The 21,245-nt window shown below is 42.1% G+C and overlaps 1 protein-coding gene and 1 long non-coding RNA gene across 19 annotated transcripts in view; one reads left to right on the top strand and one right to left on the bottom strand.

The window, feature by feature from the left end:
* Nucleotides 1-21,245, top strand: part of EPSTI1 (epithelial stromal interaction 1) — a 107,353-nt gene that overhangs the window by 37,664 nt on the left and 48,444 nt on the right. For 13 of the 15 annotated variants that reach the window (XM_089303642.1, XM_008260007.5, XM_089303643.1 and 10 more), the window contains one exon: nt 8,525-8,598. In XM_089303642.1, the coding sequence (XP_089159768.1) occupies nt 8,525-8,598 (74 nt within the window). Of the gene's footprint in view, nt 1-8,524; nt 8,599-10,649; nt 10,927-21,245 lie in introns of those variants that run through there. The other 2 variants (XM_089303654.1, XM_089303655.1) reach the window with 2 other exon arrangements.
* Nucleotides 8,610-12,374, bottom strand: LOC149124573 (uncharacterized). Of its 4 annotated transcripts, none has more exons than XR_016212895.1 (3): nt 11,825-12,371; nt 11,070-11,270; nt 8,610-9,153 (listed from the first exon to the last, which is right to left on the bottom strand). It is a non-coding gene; the product is annotated as an uncharacterized LOC149124573 (long non-coding RNA). The 4 variants fall into 4 exon arrangements; XR_016212894.1 differs by having other exon boundaries at nt 8,611-9,153; nt 11,074-11,270; nt 11,825-12,367; XR_016212897.1 differs by lacking the exon at nt 8,610-9,153 and adding an exon at nt 10,805-10,945 and having other exon boundaries at nt 11,074-11,270; nt 11,825-12,374.

Below are 21,245 nucleotides of genomic sequence, written 5' to 3'. Positions count from 1 at the left end.
GAAGCATTAATTGAAACAACCTTGCACAAAAAGGAGCCCCTCCCCACAGACCACATCCTCTCACAGACTCACTTTCTGATACTGACTGGCCTGCACTGCCACCGGCACTCCAGCCCCTGCCATGGCTTGCATAGCTGTGGCTTTTTGTACTAAATGTAAGCCTATTTAGATTGTAGCTTGCGCCAGACAAAGAAAAATGGACATTGGCCAGCCAGAAATGACGTATTTCACATTGCCAGTGTAGAAATGGCCAAGGAAAGTGATAATAGCCGCGCTTATGGAGCACTTATTCTTTAAAATGCACAGCAAATACACACACGGGCACCAGCCTGCAAAATACTGCCCTTCTCCCCAGGCAAGTGGATGCTGCCTAGGATCCCAGCCAGGCAGAAAGTGTGCAGACCAGTGCCACCCAAGAACCTCTAGCTTCTTCTGGTCTTGACCTGCCCTCTACCTGCCTTCCTTCAGAGTTCCTTCTCTCAGCAGTAGTGCCAAGGGGCCACTGGGTCTAAGATTGGTCACCATCTGTGTGTGTAACATTGAGCCAGCATTTGTGGCTGTTCTTGATCCTTAGTAAACAGGGAAGTGTGAAAGGCATTCAGTCTTGCTTGTGGGGCCCAGGAGGAGCTACTGCACTGGGTGAAAGGGAAGTATGGAGAGAGCCCTGGAATGCTGCAGTGGAACTTGAATTGCCTAGAGAATGTGGGGTCTTCAAAAAGCTCACGGAAGTGTGCATTATGCATGGATTTCAAAGTATTCTTTTGTGCCAGAATAAACTTAATCTCATAATTTCATCTTTCCGTGCAGTTTGTGAAGTGGCTGCATATGTCAGTGGTATATGTATTCCCAGTAGGTGCTTAGAGCCTCCTTGTACTGGCTTGTGAGAATGCATTGTTAAATTTCAACATTTTCTTGAGCTGGCTGACTTCATGTTGATTACTTGAAACTGACTATGGTGGGGCTATTTACACTACAGGGGCAGGCATTGAATGCAGCAGTTTTAAGTCTCAGCTTTTCTGTTTCTGATCCAGTTTCCTGCTAATACGCTTTCTGGGAGGCAGCAAGTGATAGATGGATCCCTGCCACCCATGTGAGATATCTGGATTGAGTTCCAGGCTCTTGGTTTCAGCTTGGTCCACCCTTGATGCTGTAGGGCATTTGGGCAGTGAACCAATATCTGGAAGATCTCTGTCTCTCTGCTTTCAAAATTAAAAAAAAATACATATCAAAGATACATTATAGAAATTGGCAAATGCTACACATCAGCCTCCCTTCCCCTTCTGGGCCAGAACTGTTTGATAAGAGTTTATTAACATAGCACCGTTTAGTGCCCAATGAAAGAGCTTTTTGCTTAACTACCCCCCACCCCATTACCCACATTTCAAGGCTAAGCCTTAGAGGGCCAGGAGTGCAAAGATTTTGTGGGGACTTTGCATGCTGTGTGCTTGATAGTAATTTTGCAGTAGATTGTAATCCATGGGGTAGGCCAAATAAGACTTCAAGATGTCCAAGTTCTAACCCTTGGAACCTTGGAATATGTTTGGTTATATGGCAAAGGGGCATTCATTTCACAAGCAGATATGAGATGGATTGCTAACTGACCTGCAATATCCAGGTGGGCCTATTGTAATAAAGGGTCTTTTAGAATTGAAAAGAGGAAGCAGAAGAGACAGAAGAAATGATGGTAGGAGAAAGATTCATCCTCTGTGGCTGGCTTTGAAGATGGAGGAAGAGGTCATTCACCAAGGGATGTGGGAGGACTGTAAAAGTTGAAACAGCCATTGAGACTGGTTTTCCCAGTCAGGGTGCAGAAGAAATGCAGCCTTCCTGATACCTTGACATTAGCCCAGTGAGACCCATTTTGGACTTCTGAGTTCTAGAACCTTAGGATGAGAAATTCATGTTGCTTTAAGCTGCTACGTTTGTGGTAATTTTTATAAGGATGTATTAATTTCTCTTCCTAAAATCTATAAAGCAGAGACAGTTTCTGTAAAATGTTAGAATAGAACATCACAGAAGGGGCTGGCACTGTGGCATAGTAGGCTAATTCTCCACCTACAGCACTGGCATCCCCGTGTGGGTGCTGGTTCATGTCCTGGCTGCTCTTCTTCTGATCTAGCTCCCTGCTTATGGCTTGGGAAAAGCAGCAGATAATGACCCAAGTGTTTGGGCTCCTGCCACCCATGTGGGAGACCCAAATGAAGCTCCTAGCTCCTGGCTTCGGATTGGCCCAGCTCTGTCAGTGGTTGCAATTTGGGGAGTGAAACAATGGATGGAAGACCTTTCTCTCTCTCTCTCTCTCCCTCTCTCTGTCTGTAATTCTGCCTCTCAAATAAATAAATAAAATCTTTTTTTTTAAATACCACCAGAGAAGTAGAAAATAGTTAAAAAAAATAAAAGAAGGCAGCATACCAGTCGCAAGAACTTCCTTTGCCACTGGAAAGCAGGCTGACTAGAAAGGTTTTCATAAATCCACGCAGCAAGCTTCTCCCCCAAGGGTAGTGCTGAGACTTCACTATGCTCTCCCTTCTTAATCACACGGATGAATTCAGTGATACTTTGTATTTCTTTCCAACACTTCTGCAATACCCACTCACCTAAGAAATGAATCTTTCAATTGCTTGTCAAATACCCTCCATATTTCCTGGATTTAACTTATTTGGCCTGTAATCTGTTTATGTGTGAAATAATTTTATATCCATATAATACTATGTCTTTTCCAAATACTTCCATTTGATTTCCCCAGCCTCTTGCTGTATAATAACCTTAGACAATGCGAAAACCAGCTAGGGGTGAGAGTGGCATCCTAAGCTTTCTTTCCTCTTTCCACTAAGCTGTGTCTAACAAAGTCATTTGGAACACAAGAAGTCACTGTGTTTTATGGACACACTGAGAAACATCATGACACAGAAACTCACCAATAAAATGTAAGTTATGTATTAGATACATACACATATTTTTTGAGGAATCACATGTGTTGGTCTCTCTCTCTCTCTCTCTCTCTCTCTCTCTCTTTTTGTAAAGACTTATTTATTTGGAAGAGCTACAGAGAGAGAGAGGGAAAGAGAGAGAGAGAGAGATTCTCCATCCACTGGTTCACTCCCCTCGTTGCCACAACAGCCAGGGCTGGGCCAGGCCAAAGCCAGGAGCTAGGAGCTTCATCCAGGTCTCTCATGTGGGTGGCAGGGGCCCAAGCATTTGGACCATTCTCCATTGCCTTTCCCATGCCATTAGCTGGATCAGAAGTGGAGCAGCAAGAACACAAACTAGTGCCCATATAGGATGTGGAGGCTTAATCTGCTACCCCACAATGCTGGCCTCTGTTATTTCTAAGAAGCAAGTAGGGGCAAGGGCTAATGGTATAAGAGCAACTTAGGGGTAAAACTCAACAATGAGGAAATTATTTCAATATCGTTTTATAAACTGGGAAACATTTCTTTTTCTAAAACATTTCAAAGAACACCAGTGTTTCCAAGAAATCTGCTTCCTGCATATTTTTGTGGATGATTGATGGGTCATTAAATCTTTGGTTGCTGAAATATAATGGGATCTCATTAACATGATTTCCCATAATGTTGAAATGTTAATGATATTTCCAAAATGCAGATGTGGAACTATAAGAACAGGCTGTGAGCTTCTTTACACTTTATTTTTCTTACTTGTAAGATGAGTATGAATAATAATAATAAAATAATAATATAATGGGGCCAGTAAGGCTGCAGGATGCAATATATGCAAAGCCTTAGTAGGATGCCAAGCAGTCAGTACACATTCACTAAGGGCCCTAACCTGATTATAACTGTAAAGAAGTGGTTTGATATTATCCCATTTGTGTTATATCAGCAGTCTTTTGTAATAAAGACATAGAGAGAGGATTATTCTTATTTTACACATGAATTGGATGGCCCAATTATTTCACTTGTATGAAATCCACATGTATGAGGCTGCTAAAGAAAAAAAATACCCATAGCTTTTTGGGCACACCAGGTTTCTGGGTTTCTGCCTCAGCTGAATCTAACAATGCCAAAAGCCATCCTTTTCCCTTTGTGTTCTAGATTCAGCCCTAATCACATTCTTCTTACTCTCTCCTTTCATTCTCAGCATATGACCTTACCTGCCACTTGATAGGAAATAAAGGCCATGGGGCCTTTAAGTATTGTTGCCAAACAACACCCCAAACTAGTTGGAAGGGCTGCTATAGAACCCCCAAACCAGGTGTGCTCACCTGACATGCAGAAAGCCAGTCACTGACATGGGGTGGTGGAAGGAAGGAGGTGTTTATTGCAAAGCGCAGAGCAAGGAGCTGGGCAGCTGTTGCTTAATTCCTAGGCACCCTGAGGAGTTAGGGCTGCAGGTTCTTATAGATCAAAATTGGGGCTGAGGGGTATGTGATCAGTTCATGTTCAAGTTCCTGGTTGGTCAGTGGTGCTTGTGACTGTGTGTTGATCAGTGATGCAATGCTCTTTATGGAATTTTTGGTGGCCAGGTGGGCTCCAGTTGGTTGGTCTGGGGGTTATGTGAAGGTGGCAGTTATATTCTGCCCAGACCTGGAATTCTCTTACACAAATCACCCCAGAACAGTGTTGGACATCAAAGTTCTTATCTATTGGAGAAGCAAGTCACTCCTTGAGTTGGTAATTGGAACCTTTAGGGCTGGATTACTCCCTCAAATCAGTGAAGTCCATTTGATAAAGGATAGGCAGGGACATCTTGGGCTAAGAGACAGACAGGCTGAGTCTTGCTTTTACGTTATAGGAGTTTGGTTTCAACATCTTTCTTTTACTATGGTTGTGCCCTCCCTTTGTTGTTCTGCCGCATACCATCCCAGGAGGAATGGGGATGTGTCGTGCCTTGTTGCTACAATGGATTCTTCTGCCATCATTCACCATCTTATCCTCCCTCCTGTCTGCACAGGGACCTTGCTGCTCCATCCGCTGAGCTCCCCTTTCACCTGTTACTGTAGTGCTTGTTTTCCATCTCTTTCTCTTAGGGTATGATCATAGTCAAGTTTCTCACCTTAAAAACAGGTTGTAGGATAGGTGTGTGGTGCAGTGGTTAAGATGCTACTTGGGACACCAGCATCCCATATCTCAGAGCCTGGGTTGGAGGTTTATCTCTGCTCAGAATCCCAGCTTCCTGCTAGTGCATGGCTGACAGGTAGTGGTGATGGCTCAGTAACTGAGTCCCTGTTGTTCACATGGGAAACCTGGATAGAGTTCCCAGCTCTCAGCTTCAGCTTAGCCCAGGCCTGGCTGTTGAAGGAATTTAGAGAGTGAACCAGTGAATGGGAGATCTCTCTCTCTCTCTCCCTCTGTTCTTTCTGTATCTCTCTCTCTCTCTCTGCCTTTCAAATAAAATTTTAAAAAAACCCCACAAAATGAAACAGATTGCATCTCTCTATTCTGGTTGCTTTTAACTTCTCTGTCTCAAGCATTAAGGTCCAATTTCTTAAAAGATTTCCCTGCTACATTTGGTTCCCAAGTGTCAGTCTGTGGACTGACTCTTTAGCAGTCATCTGAGCCAAAGCATCTCTACCTGAAAAAGTGTTTCCTGGGTGAGCCTCAGTTCAGCTGCTTAGGAACTTATCTTCCAACTCCTCTCCGGGCCTGCTCCTTGATGGGCTGGGTGTGGCTTCTGTCTCTGATGCTTTTCTGGTCCACATCTAGGCAGGATCTTCAATTACTCCTAATTGAAAAATCCAATCGAGACTCTGATTCATAGCTTATTAAATATAAATAAACTATCAAGTATTCTGTTCTTCAGATTCAAACTCTTATTTTTTTTAAAGATTTATTTATTTATTTGAAATGCAGAGTTACAGAGAGGCAGAGGCAGAGAGAGAGAGAGGGAGAGAGAGCAAGAGAGCAAGAGAGCCAGAGAGCCAGAGAGTGAGAGAGAGAGAGATCTTGCATCTGTTTGTTCACTCCCCAAATGGCCACAATGGCCGGAGCTGGGCTGATCTGAAGCCAGGAGCCAGGAGCCTCTTCCAGGTCTCCCACGCGGGTGCAGGGGCCCAAGGACTTGGCCATCCTCTGCTGCTTTCCCAGGCCATAGTAGAGAGCTGGATTGGAAGTGGAGCAACTAGATCTCAAATTGGCACCCATATGGGATGCCAGCACTAAAGACAGTGGCTTTACCCGCTACGCCACAGCACCAGCCCCAAGCTCCTGCTTATTTAAGTTAGATCTCTAGCTAGAATTTCTACTTCTCATTAGACCTGTGGTTTTTATCCCTTCATTTAGTGGCCAATCCTGTGGGAAACCTAAAGGAAGCTATGAGTGTATCTTTTAATTGTATTTTTCCTTGAATATGTAGCTCATCCATGAACCTGAAATTAGAAACTGCATATTAGGTGTTCCTCAGCTTCTTGGCTCTGGTGACCAGGATGGAGCCTGCCATTTAGTAGGCACCAAATGGATGCTGAAAGCATTTCTTCACTACCTGCTTGGGTGTTCACATTCTGTCATCTGCAAACTGCCCTCCTCTAGCATGTCACATATGGCCATCACTGCGCTCTTATCGTATCCCCAGCCAGACTCTGACATTTTCCAGGCAGCATTGTTCTGTTGGTAGTTGTATTCCTGACATCGGACACAGCACTAAGCATCTGTACTGACACAGTACTAAGCATAGTACTAGGCTTTTGAGAAATGTTGAATACATGGGATTCAGTGAAATGAAATGATTTATTTAAGGTCGCTCAATCAGTGATGGTGGACTTGAAGTGGTGTCTGCATTTTCTTTATCTGGATCTCATGTTCTTATTTTGCATTCTGCATTTATATGGGAATACTTCCAAATTTTCCTGGGTTGGGGGGAGATGTTCTGGCACAGCAGGTTCAACCACCACTTGAGATGCTTGCATCCCATATCAGGGTGCCTGGGGTCAAGTCCTGCCCCTGCTTCTAATCCCCAAATGATACAACAACTGGGGCTGGGCCAGGCCAAATCCAGGAACCTAGATCCCCATTTGGGTCTCCCATGTGGGTGACAGGGACCCATGTACTTGAGCTGTACTTATGCACCTGGTGTCTCCTTTGTGCATTAGCAGGAAGGTGCATCAGAAATGTAGGTGGGACTCCATCCCAGGCACTCTGATTTGGGATGCAGGTGTCCGAGGTGGTGGCTTAATGTGCTGCGCCACCATTCCTGCTCTTCTTGATGTTGCATTGCAAATATTGGCTTAATCAACACCTAGTGCTGGCTTTCAGTCTTTTAACCTTCTGATCCCACCCCTCCCCCCAACCCAAAGGATGCAGGAAGCTCATCACAATTGCACATTTTTGGTCTCATTTAGTCAGATTTTTTTTTTGATTGGAAACATTTATTCAGTTTCATGGTTCTCTCTTAGTTTTCTTTCCAGAATTCTGTGTTTCATTAATAATTCAGTTGCTTATAATTAACTTCCCTTAACTTTGGTAATTTTCCCCTACTTTATTCTGAAATGCACACCATTATCCACTTTTGCCTTTCAAATGGGAAAGTCATGTGTGAATGAAGACTTCCATGGAAATGAACAGTCTGAACCGATTTTGTCTCCTCCTTGAAAGATGGAGCCAAACTCATGTCAGGGTTTCAAAGTGATGATTTCCATTATTCTCTTTTCACACGTCCTCCTTGGAGCAAATCCAGTTTTTTATTAAAGCAAACCCAGCTGCTTGCCGTCACTCTTGGATTCATTTAAAACTTCACATTTCTCCCATATTGTAGAACTTGTTTCAACTCCCCATTACATTTGTTGTCTAGGAATTTTACTTGTTTTTCATAAACAAGTAAAAAAAATGACATGCCATGTGAGCAAAAAGCAAGTGTTTCTGGGTTATTTAAATTGGATTAAAATATGCCAGCACCACGGTGACAGCAGTATCAAATATGAATTCTTTTTTTTTTTTTTTTGGTGCTCTCCAAATAGCTAATTTTTTTTTAAAGAAAGACTCTGTTATTCAAGTCGATAGTTCTGTTTCTTTCTGCTGCTTTTTTTTTTTTTTAAATGACACATGCTATTCAGTCTTTCCACAGCTTTCAGCATCTGACCCCAAATCAGAAGGCATTGGGTTGGCTTATGAACATTTTCTTCCTGAATGCTTTAGCAAAATAAGTCTAAATAGGTAAATTTTGTAGGAACTATTTAATCATTTATTATCATTTTCATTTAATATAGTTTGTATGAAAATTTAGTTTTTTCATTGAAACATTTTGAGAATGCCATTTAAAAAATGGATGTTGAATTAAAAGAATAAAATGTGGCATACTGATTCTGTGATTACACCAGGGAAGTTGTGAGAGGGGAGAGAAGAAGGGCTCCTGGCATCCAGTGTAGCGCCCAGGGGTCTGGTAGAGCCTTTGTCCAGTGTAGCGCCCAGGGGTCTGGTAGAGCCTTTGTGCTGGGGCCTTTCCAGGAGTGCTGTAGTCGACTACTGACCTAGGTCACTTGAACCCACGGATTTTGGACACTGGACATTTAACATCACAATCCTACTTGAAGCTTCCTTAACAGATTACATGATGATGTTTGCAATTTCAGAGCAATAAACTAGAGGAGAAAAAACGACTTCAAGAAAGCCTTCGAAGAGAAGCATATAGAGAACATCATCAACAGTAAGTTTATGTTTCTGGAACTTTGTGTCTGTATAGGCATATTGCTCATTCAACTTCTAAATTTTAGGTGATGGTAAATATCTGATATTGGATTATTGGCTGTACTATTGATCATGTAATTGAATTCTGTTATCTTGTACACAGGATCTAAGGTTAGAGACATCAGGTGTTTTGTTTGTTTGTTTGTTTGTTTTTTGACAGGCAGAGTGGACAGTGAGAGAGAGAGAGACAGAGAGAAAGGTCTTCCTTTGCTGTTGGTTCACCCTCCAATGGCCGCCGCGGCCGGCGCACCACGCTGATCCTAAGGCAGGAGCCAGGTGCTTCTCCTGGTCTCCCATGGGGTGCAGGGCCCAAGCACCTGGGCCATCCTCCACTGCACTCCCTGGCCACAGCAGAGAGCTGGCCTGGAAGAGGGGCAACTGGGACAGAATCCGGCGCCCCGACTGGGACTAGAACCCGGTGTACCGGTGCCGCAGGTGGAGGATTAGCCTAGTGAGCTGCGGTGCCGGCCCAAGACATCAGTTTTCACCACAATATCTTCTGTAGTCAATTCACCTGCAGTAAGACAATGAAATTTGAGAGATTTCCCACAATAACTCACTTTGAAGGTTTGATGATTTAGTAATACAATGTGTTTCTGATTGTTTTGACTTCCAGCATACCAATATAAGGAGGAGGGTGTTTGAAATGACATACCCAGCCTGAGGACTGCTAGGCCTTTATAGTAATTCTTTTTCCTTTTAGTGAATGATTGAGCATATATTATCTAAACTACAAGTTCCTTTTTTTAACATTTTATTTCAGAATAGTTTTGAATTTGCAAAACAAGAATTGAGAAATCAGTTAGTAGTTATTGTCAAAATTTCTAGTTGGTAGTCATATACCAAGGTAATTTTCTAGTATGATTTGTGGATAAGAACAGTCAATATATGTAGGGCCACTGCTATATATTTTGTAAAATAGGTAACTGTGTTATATTGGCTTTGAAGATAAGCTTAAGGCCTAACTTTTGATAATTAGACTGCCTAAACACTGCTTAGAAGAAGGTAAAGCCAAAAGCTCTGTTTCTGGCCCTCCATTAATTCTAAATGTGGTATAGGTAGAACCAAGCAGATCTATGTTCAAAGTTCTAGATCCACAGCCCGCTTGTGATACTGGACAAACTACTAAATCTGTGAACATCAGTTTGTTCATATTTCATTTTCAAAATCAAGGTGATAATATCTATCATTTTTAAGAATTAAAGAAAATATATAAATGGAATAAAAGTGCTTGACTATTACAGGGACTTGAAGTGATATATCTTACAAATATCCTTGTTGAGGGCCGGCGCCGCAGCTCACTAGGCTAATTCTCCGCCTGCGGCACCGGCACACCGGGTTCTAATCCTGGTTGGGGCACCGGATTCTGTCCCGGTTGCCCCTCTTCCAGGCCAGCCCTCTGCTGTGGCCAGGGAGTGCAGTGGAGGATGGCCCAAGTGCTTGGGCCCTGCACCCCATGGGAGACCAGGAGAAGCACCTGGCTCCTGCCTTTGGATCAGCGTGATGCGCTGGCTGCAGCGTGCTGGCCACGGCGGCCATTGGGGGGTGAACCAACAGCAAAGGAAGACCTTTCTCTCTGTCTCTCTCTCTCACTGTCCACTCTGCCTGTCAAGAAAAAAAAGTTAAAAAAAAATAAAAAAAAGACAAAAAAACCAAATATCCTTGTTGAATGGGACTACATACCTTTCATTTTGAAGAGACTGTATATGATTTCTAATCCCACCAGTACTAGTAATTAACCCCCTACTTTCATATGGCATGTTTACTGACTGGCTCCTGTTCTGTCTTCCCAATGTGGTCTCTCATTTGTAAGATTAAAATGACTCAGGTTTTGGGGTGACCATGAATGTGACACCCCACAGCACATCCCTCCTTTAAGTACAGCATCCTCTAGTTTGCTTGTACCACTGAAATTATCCTGCCTCTATCATAAGTGGCTCCTTCTTGCTCTAAGACTCAGAAAGAGGAATGAGAAAGAAATTACTCAGCCCTCTGATTTGCTCTTCAGCTAGTTAGGTACTTGGCCTCAGCAATCCAGGCCAGCAAATGAGAGCCAGCTGGGAGGGAAGAAGGGAATGCTTGGTGATGTTTTCCTCCTTGGCTGAAATAAGCACCTCCCACTCTCAGCTCCATGGATTGTCTCTCCTGTCTCCTCTTCTAAGGCAGTCTTGGGAGCGAGGACGCTGGTGGGAAGGAAACACCAGGAGAAACTGATGTCTCGCAGAGACGCAGGAGTGAGGTTGAGTGTGACTGTATTGTTGCCTCCCTGTTCGTGTGCATGTAATGGGTGAGGATTTTCTCTTGGCCTAGCATAAGGAGTTGAGAGAAATAAGGGTTTGGGGGCAGTAGGAGCCTGGGGTCCCAAATAAGAACACATGTAATGACCCAGTGGCATCTCAGTTTTCCAGTGGAAAGGGAAGACCTGCTTACCTACCAGTGGCGGGGCCTTTCTTATAGGACTGGAAGTTGAACTGGCTCATTCCCTGGAGGGTTTTAAAGACGGCGAGGTGAAGGATAAGAGGCTCTTGGAGTTTTCAGAGGTTGGAAGTAGTGCTGCCCAGCCTCCTTTCATGGTTTTACAGCTTCTTAAGTTTAGGTTTCACTAAATACCAAAGATCAAGCGCCCTTTTTCTGTAAGGGGAAAAAAAAAAAGTTTGCCCTTAGCCACCTTGCTTGCCATCAGTGGAGTTGAATTCAATTACACGCACATTTCACTCTTGCTCTTTCTTCTGCTTATCGTGAAAGTCCCAGTTAGCTGGGAAAAAGAGAAGTTGGCTAAAAATGAGAAGTATCTCAAATTGATTTTTAAAGCCTATTGAGAAACACAAGAAGAGGCAAATAGGCAAGTTCTTTTTCATTTTTTAAAAAAAGAGTAGTATGTTTTGAATTAACTTTCAAAATTAAAAGCCCAGTAGCTCATGAAATGACTGTCTGTTACATAGCTGGAAATAAGAAAGGGACTCTCTAGAAAAGGCGGATCTCTGTATAGCAAGTCGTTAGCACATCTTCTTAGGACCAGTTTAGTGTGGGAACAACGTCTAGGAAAGCTGTTGGAATCTGAGCCGCACAAAGATTACACCAGACCCACTAACTGCCCACCTGCCACCCCCTCGAATTAGATTCTCCTGAAGCTGTCAAAAGAAGGAGCACAAATAGAAACACCCATAAGAAATTTTGTTTCAAACCGGTCAATAGCTGGCTGGTTTCAGTGTGCTCAGATGTGTGGTTCAAATAGCAGGCCAGCAGCGCTGTGTTTTTCTGCAGAGAAGGGCACTCGCGGACTCGAGCAGACTGCAAATCCAAGTGGCTGGAGGAGAGGCTCGATCCAGCAACCCGCGGACACCACCCCGAGCATCTTAATGTGCTCTTTCTCACCACCTTGTTCCTGACTTCCTTCATTTGCTTCTGATTATTTTTAGTGTTGTCAATTATTTAGCTAACAGGCAGAAAACTAGGCTTTTATTGACATCCAAAGGGACTCTCCTGAGTGTAATAATGAAGGCAGTTTATTGAATGCCTGTGAGGTTGCTTTCTAATTGTATGCATTAATCTGCCCATGCAAGCTGGCTGAAAATACACAGGCAGATTGCACATGCAGATGGAGCACACAGGATGGTTTTTATGAAAAGACCTCTGGAATGTACTTCCGCAGTACTGTCTTTTCCTTAAAAATCAAATGACTGTGACTATTTCAATTGGCGGCTAAGAACAGACCAGATTAATGGGGCATTAAGTCTGCCACTCTGGCTGGGGACAGACTCCCATTTCACAATGTAGAGTTAGTTCTAGGATTCTTCAGCCTGAAAGAAGAGGGTAGAAGTGGGCCTTTAACCTTGTGTGGTCTTCACTGTTATTTTAGTCTCTGTAATTATTTACTACTTATAAAAATTCAAATGTGATTGTGTTAAGGGTAGTCAATATAACTAGTAGATGCGAGGATCAAAAGTAACAGTTAAAATTTTAAAAATTTTATTTATTTTTTAAATGTATTTTTATTTATTTGAGTGGGAGAGAAAGAGAGAGAGGCAGACAAATACCTTCCACATGTTGGTTCACACATCAGATGCCTGCAACAGCCTGGGCTGGGCTAGGGAAATCAGTCCAGGTCTCCCACATGGATGTGAGGAACCCAACTACTTGAGTCATCACCTGCTGTCTAGCAGGGCATGCAACACCAGGAAGCTAGAACCAGAAACAGAAATGGGGCTTGAACCCAGGCACTCCCACAAGGGATGTCAGTATCCCAAGCAGCGTCTTAAACCATGTGCCAAACACTTGCCCCTGTAAAAATTTTTTTTTAGTATCAAAGAGAAGACATAGTGACTTAGATTATTTAAGACACTGAATAATATAACTTTCAGCATTTGAAAATTTACATTGTAATTTATTTGGGGGGTGTAGTCATCTTTCTAAGTATATGTGTTTTGGGTGAATGTTGAGACAGGTTTGAATTTTAAGTCTATTTAACCAGTGCTAGGTTCCAGGGTAGGATGTGAGTGATGCAATACATACACATTTTTGTGTATGGATATTAGCAAAAGCAGCATTTTAAGGATTTTCTGGAGATAGGAGAATTGGTGATATTTTTAACAAATTTTAATTCAAATTGAATGACTATGTGATATAATAGATTACACATTAAAGAGTTAAAAAAATGCAATTGTGTGGCTCTTTCAAATCAAAGTAATAGAAGGTGCTATGTAATTGAGAAACAGTGGAATGTTGGGTTCAGTATCAGGAACATCACAGACTCTCTTACTTTTCAGATCAACTCTATTAGGGATGTATCATCCCCATTTTGTAGTTGGGATTTTCAATAATTAAAATTTCCAAAGTCCCAGAGACTGTAAGGGATGCAGCTGGATCAAGGTCTTGAGATTTTGGGGCTTAAGTAACATACGTAACTTAGGGGTATGATATATTTTGAAGGTCAGGAATTTCTGGGTAGGGTGAAGGTGATGATCACTGTAGCAACATGGGGACCTGTGGAGAGAACTTTTCTCAGACAGAAAGACTTGAGCTAAGCTGACTTCTATTTCTTCCTACCAAAATCTAAATTTTTGCAGAGTAGGCAAAAGAAAGAGAAATATGTCTGCTTTCTATCCAATCAGCATGTATGAATGACATCTTCTTCCCAGGCCCAACACTGGGTTGGTACCCAGAATTCATTTCACTGACACAGGCAGGCTTTTGCAACCTCTTCTGACCCTGCTCCTAAATACAATTCCCAACATTGTTTCTAGGGCACTGGGGCTCAGTTCTCAACACCTCAATTGGAAAAGTTTTTGAAACCAAGCCCATTCCAAAACAAGACCATCCTGCTCCTAGACCACCAAGCTCTACCCTGGGCTCAGCCTGGTGACTGTATATTGAGAAATTCTCTTCATTTCTGCCTTTGGAACCATGTATCTCTTTTATTTCCATTTGAATAATAGTGTGATTATTTTCCTTGGAGGCTCATCTTCATTCATTTTAGTTTCCTAGAGCTGAGAAACCAGGCAGGTCTGCTGAATATGCACACTTAGGCCCCAGGTTTGCCTTCTAATATGTTCATGAACTTCAAATGCCCTTCATGGGAGCTTCTAAAAGACACTTAAGGGCTAAACTGATCCCTTATCCATATGGTAGACTTAAATCCAACCTTGAATTTTGTAATTTTTAGGTAAGGTGAATAGAAAGTCAACCTATTCATAACTTTCAATCTTATGCTAATAAAGTGAACTTAGAGATAGCAGAATCCTATAACTATTTTGTTCAGAGTAAGACTGAACAGCTTATGAGAAGTCTGTTCTATGGGGATTCCTGCCTATTGAATATTAAATCATGCCGATGGTTAAGCCATATCAAAATTTCCACCCACAGTGAATTCTTCCTGCAAATATCCTAGTGTATGGCAACTTGTTTTCATTCCCATCGCCACCACTCTCACTCCCTCATGTTGGTATTTACACGTGCACTTGGATTATGGCCTGAGTCTCCTGTGTGTCCTAGTCTTTCCCTACTACTACCACTGCAATGGCTTCATTACTCTTCTTGCCACTAGTCTCTCCTCTTGATTGTCTTGCATGTTTTGTCAGGTTTAGTTTTCCAAAGCACAGCTTTGGTTATGTCACTCCCCTGTTCTAAAAGATTCATTTATTTCCTATTCTTGTTGCCTACAAAATGAATTCTATACTTCTTGGCTGTGCCATGGGGAAACATGAGCTGGCTTTTGGCTTAGTGATTAAGATGCCACTTTGGGTGTCTGCACCCCCTATCAGAGTGCCTGGGTTTGAGTCCCAGTTTCCTTCTACTGCACACCCAGGGAGGCAGCTGGTGATGACTCGAGTACTTGGATCCTTGCCACTCACATGGGACACTTGGATGGAGTTCCCAGCTCCTGACTTTGACCTGGTCTACCTCTGGCTGTTGCAGGCATTTGAAGAGTAAACCAGTGGGCTGGCACCATGGCTCACCAGGCTAATCCTCCACCTGTGGTGCTGGCACCCCAGGTTCTGGTCCCAGTTGGGGTGCCAGGTACTAGTCCCAGTTGCTCCTCTTCCAGTCCAGCTTTCTGCTGTGGCCCGGGACGGCAGTGGAGGATGGCCCAAGTGCTTGGGCCCCTGCACCTGCATGGGAGACCGGGAGGAAGCACTTGGCTCCTGGCTTCGGATCGGTGCAGCACCGGCCGTGGCGGCCATTAGGGGAGTGAACCAATGGAGGGAGGACCTCTCTCTCTGTCTCTCTCTCTCATTGTCTATAACTCTCTCTCTGTCTCTCTCTCTCTCACTAACTCTGCCTGACCAAAAAAAAAAAAAAAAAAAGAGTAAACCAGTGGATGGGAGATCTGTCTGCTTGTCTCTCTGCCTTTCAAACCACTTTACAAAGCAGAGATAGAATGATTAATTTTTGAAAAAGAAATGTATAGGGTTTGGGGTTATATAATTTGGGAGAGACTTACAGGGGTAAGACTTTGCTTCGATTGGATATAATCAGGAAGCTAGTGTAGTTATATGATTAGGTATTTTAATTAATCTCACCCAGGAGGAGAGAAGACGAGGGTGAAATATATGCTCCTGTGAGACCTCACTCATATTAGCCAGAATTTTGAGGGTGGTTAGTCCCCCCACCTTGTGGTTTGGAGATGGTTCACATATTTTTCTGTGTTCAGAGATGGCACAGAGTGTTTGTCGTGATCCATCGTAGCCATAGTGATCTCTTCCAAAGTTGATATTATGAGAAATTGTTCACTTTTCAACAGGAGACTGCCAAGGCCTAGCTGGGAGTGCCAGGCCAGCTCCTATATTTCTCAGTATGCAATTAATATATGGTAAAGGATAAAAGGTTGACTAGCATGTCATTTACAAAAAACTATCTATTGATCTCATCACTGGAATCTAGTACTCTCTTGTGTTCCCCTCTTTGAAGGACAAGAGATGTGGGGTTTGGCTGCATGGGATCCCACCTTGACCTCTCTCCTCACTTACTGATGAGTGTTACTTATCCTCTTGGGCCCTGTTTCCTCATGTGTAACATGGAGTGGGAGTAGTGAGAGCTACTAACCTATGAGATTGATCAACATGATCCGTTTAAAAGAGCTGGTACAGTGCTTGGAGAGAGATACTGAACATACTGAACTCCAGCAGGACAGCAGAGGAAGAAGTAAGAGGGAGCAGCTGACTCTGACCTCTGTCCCCAGGATAAAGCTCTGGAATCACTAAGAGGGTCCTGTGGTCCTGAAGGCATTCCTGGTAACATAGTACTGCACCTGGGGGAACATATGTCCAGGCCTGGAGACAAGCTACCTGCATGGCCAACTAGCATCATATCTATGTGAATTCTAAGAGGCTTTTTGGTGGAAGAAGAAGACCAGAAAATAAACTCTAGCTAAATAAATAATCCATCATCTCCCACCACCACCTCTCCCCTCCGAAAAAAAAAAATGTAAGATACCAGGGCAATTGTGAACAAAGAAGACAGTGACACAGTGAAATAGAAGGGATCTTCAAAAATTCATGGAAACTGCCATGTTGTGAAAAAATTTGCATGGATATATTTTTTTGCATCAAAAAAACTTGATTTTTCTTTGAACTTTTAAATTTTTATTTATTTGACAGAGTTAGTGAGAGAGAGAGACAGAGAGAAAGGTCCTCCTTCCATTGGTTCACCCCCAAAATGGCCGCTATGGCTGGTGCTGTGCCAATCGGGTGCGGGGGCCCAAGCACTTGGGCCATCCTCTACCGCCCTCCCGGGCCACAGCAGAGAGCTGGACTGGAAGAGGAGCAACCGGGACTAGAACCCCGGCGCCCATATGGGATGCCGGCACCACAGGTGGAGGATTAACCAAGTGAGCCACCCCGCCAACCTCGATTTTTCTTTGAACTTTCTGAAGTCCCCTTGTGTGTGATCAATTTTCATTTCTCACCCTTCCCTGTCCCTTTTATTTTAATAAGAGTCAGTACTGGGGTGGGCACTTGGTACAGTGGTTAAAATGCGGAATGGGACATTTGCATCCCATATTGAAAATGTCTAGGTTCACATCCTCACTCCACTTCTGATTCCAACTTCCTGCTAGTGCTCACCCTCCAAGGCAGCAAGTGATGGCTCCGCTGGTCAGGTCCCTGTAACCCACTTGGGAGACCCAGATTGAGCTCTGGATGCCTGACTTTGGCATGGCCCAGTCATGGTTATAGTGGGCATCTGGGGAATAAACAAATAGATGCAAGATCTCTGTCTCTCTGCCTTTCAAATATATTTAAATAACTCAACAGGATGGGGCCGCATTGTGGCATAGGGGTAAAGCCACCGCCCGCGATGTGGATATCCCATATAGGTACCAGTTTGTCCCGGCTGTTCCCCTTCTGATCCAGCTCCCTGCTAATGGCTTGGGAAAAGCAGCAGAAAATGGCCCAAGTGCTTGGGCCCCTGTTACCCACTTGGAAGACCTGGAAGAAGCTCTTGGCTCCTGACTTTGGCTTGGTTCAGCCCAGGCTGTTGTGGCCATCTAGGGAGTGAATCAAGGGATGGAAGATTTCTTTCTCTCTCTCTTCCCCTCTCTCTCCATAATTCTCACTTTCAAATAAATAAATAAATCTTTAAAAAAATGAATAGGATCAAATCAAAATCACAGAGAATTTCAGCACTAGAAAAGATACAAAGAAGAGAGAGGGATATGAACTCAATATTGATTTTTTTCCTCTGTTGCATACGGGGTACTTATGAATTACAGATATTTATAGAAAAATGTTATATATTTAGTTATATGTATAAATATCAAATAAAAATGCATTAGTCTTATTTATCATAGAAACATTTCACTCACATGTAGAATCTAAGTGTGTTGGTCTCATAGAATGAGAATAGAATAGTGGGTATCAGAGTCTGAAGAAAGTAGGAGGGGTGGGTTGGGGGTTTGGGGAGAGGTTGATCGACATATGTAATGTTATAGTCAAATAGGAGACCAAGTTCTCTCTTCTATTGGTTGGAAGCATAACTGTAGATATCATTAATTTGTTATGCATATCAAAATACCTGGAAGAGAGGATTTTGAATGTACTCTCCCTAAATAAATGATAAAGGTTTAAGGTACTGGACATGTGAGTCACTCTGATTTGGTTATCATTCAGTGTACACAGAAATTGAAATTTCATTCTGTACTCTGTAACATGTAGGTTTATTGTGTCAATTTTTTTAAAAAAAACATGTAAAAGTATAACACGTGAAAATTCGATCATTTCAGCAAAAGGTAGAAGAGAAGGTGCAAATTTCACAATACAATATAACAAGTAAGCAAAATATTAAGTCTAACAAGTTAGTATTCATAAAAAAGGTATAGAGGCTAGATTTTCTTATTAAAAGAAAAACTATGGGATCACATAAAATAATAAAAATCTAGCTGTCTGCTGTTACAGGGCATATTGATAAAATAATATCTTTCTGCTAACAAAACAAAGCAGGTGCAGCTCTATTAATATGAAACCAGTTGAATTCAAGGTGAAAAGCATTCATCAGGCTAGAAGATATTTTATGTGGATAAAATATCACATTTAAAAGAAAATGTAAGTCATATATCTCTATCAACATATATCTGAAATACATAGCACAAAAACTAAACAAAAGCTGTAAAAATCTCTGGTAGACTGTGGATTTACCCATTTTCTTTTCTTTTGCTGATTCTCCATAGAAATTAGCAGCTCAAGTGAACCAAAAAGCAACATAAATAATAGAGAACTTGAATAACGATAGGCATGATTATATACAGTTATAAATATTGTGCCCATTATATGAAAACACATGTTCTTTGTAAATTTTGATGTAACTGCCACAAAATTGGCCATGACCAGTGAACTCAAAGATTCTTAATAAATCTCAAAATATCCCTAAATCCTAAAAAGCCACAATTCCTAAGGGAAACCCTGCAAAGATAGAAATTAAACAATGAGATTTAAAGTCTATCCACTTAAAACATTTTGACTTTATGATACTGAAGTAAGTAGAAATCGTACTTCAGAGTTTGAATTTTGCTCTTTCCTTAGGCTAGTACTGTACAATACTGTACTCTCCTGATGCTGGGCAGTAACAGCAATGCTCAGTGCCCAGTGAGGCACACTATCATAAACTCTTGTTTAATTCAGTAATTCAACTGATAAGCAAACAACTGATGCTCTACAGTTCACAGCTGTGATGTTTTGTAGGTTAGACCTATCAAATGTGTTTTCAGCTTATGGTGATTTCACCTTGTGATGGATTTACCAGGATGGAACTCATGTCATAATTTGAGGAGCACCTGTATGTCTAGAACACTATATTAGATTTTTTGGAGGTATTGTGAAAAGCATATATGATTTCATGATCAATGTGGAAGTTAAGTTAATAAATGAATGGACAAAGAACTATCTAGTTTAATGTTGCAGTGGTAGAGATCTGGCATAGTCATCAAGAATGATGGGACTGGGAGAGGAAAATACTTAGTTAGCATATGAAGGAGGACTTGACTCTCCAGGAAAGTGGCATTTTAATTGAAGATAGAAGGATGAGGCAGAATCAGCCATGCTGAGAACATGGGAAGAAAGATCTGGGCTGAGGGACAGGCATAGTTCTAGCTGACGGGGGAACTGTGTAGTAAATCATCTGGAAGGAAGCTGGTGTACCTGGGTTAAAATAAAAAAAAAAAAAGAAAAAGAAAGAGAAAAATATCTTGAAACTGATAAAATCAGAAAGAGCCAGACCTATGAATTGGAACAAAGTCCGGATTTTGTTCAAGACACAGGGAAGAATCCTCAGAAGATTTTAATTTTATTTAATTTTTAAAGAAGTAATTACTGTGGTTGCTATGTGGAGAATAGGCTGAGGAGGCAAGCGTGGAAATGGAGCAGCTACTGAAGATGTTACTACAATAGTCCAGCTAAGAGTTGGTGGCTTACATTAGGATGCATCAACACAGAGAAAAGTACATGTATGTGGTGGAAAAATCAGTAGAACATATTGATGTTGGGGAGAAGAAGAAATTAAGGATGACTTCTAAGTTTCTGATGTGATGCGTTGGATGTATCATGATGCCATGTGCTGGGGTGGGAACTATTAGGAGGAAACCAAGGTTTTGGAAGTAAAAGAAAAGTATAAGTTTAAACATGCTCAGGTGGAGGTTCCTGGGAGATACTAAATGGAGATACTACATATGAATTTGGTCTCCATAAGCAGGTATATGGGAGATAGACATTTAGGAAATATTAACATATAAATATAAAGCAATGAAAATGGATGAAATCACTTAATAAGAAGCTGTGCATTTGAGAAGAGAGCCCAGGAGTGAGTGCTGAGGAGCTCTGCCACTTAGAGTTTAGGTAAATCAAGACTGTGGTATGCTGTTTCTAAAAGGAGAGATTAGTCAATTCTCCATTGCTCCTGAAAGGCCAAATGAGGGATATGCTGGGAAATGAGTGGATATGCTGTGAAGAAGTCGTTTCTGATCGTGACAGGAATGACTTGGCTATGACGGTGGGATGGAGATTGATTGGATTTAGACTCAGAAGTTAATGGAGATATGCAAATAGAGATGTCACTTATCAACACTGGGTAATTTCAGAAGAGGAACAATGAAACGAGGCAGCAGCTGGATGGGGCTGTGGGGTCAATGATGGCTGTTCTTAAATTGGTTATGTTTGTATACTGATAGAAATAGCACAATAGAGGAAGATGAGATTGGAAAAAGGGGGATGACACAAGACATAAAGCCCTTGAGCAGGTATATTTGGATGAGTTCCTAAGCACACATGATCATTATCCACTGATTAAGAAGAGCACTTCTCTTGTTATAATTGAGGAAGTACTGTTTAAAGCATTTTTTTTTTTGAGGAGGAGAAGGAAGAAGTGTACAGAGATAAGGAGCCTTGAAGATTTGGTGTTGGGATGGATGTAAGATTTATGACTTCTCTGTTCTCTGTTAAGTATAAGGAGATTGTCAGTTGAAAGTAAGGTTTGAGGTAGAACAGATGAGATGTTGAGGAAAAAAAAATCATGAGTGAAATGGAATAGAATTACTGAGTTAAATAAGAGTTTATGAGCTCCATGCGCTGCCAGTCTACCCCACTACTCTTTGTTCACACGTTCCATCACCAAGCCCCCTGT

This window comes from Oryctolagus cuniculus, chromosome 9 (genome assembly GCF_051225735.1).
Source record: "Oryctolagus cuniculus isolate XC-2025 breed Fujian yellow rabbit chromosome 9, ASM5122573v1, whole genome shotgun sequence".
Taxonomy (NCBI): domain Eukaryota; kingdom Metazoa; phylum Chordata; class Mammalia; order Lagomorpha; family Leporidae; genus Oryctolagus; species Oryctolagus cuniculus.
Note: the sequence above shows the minus strand (reverse complement) of the source record. Positions and strands in the feature narration are given on the sequence as shown.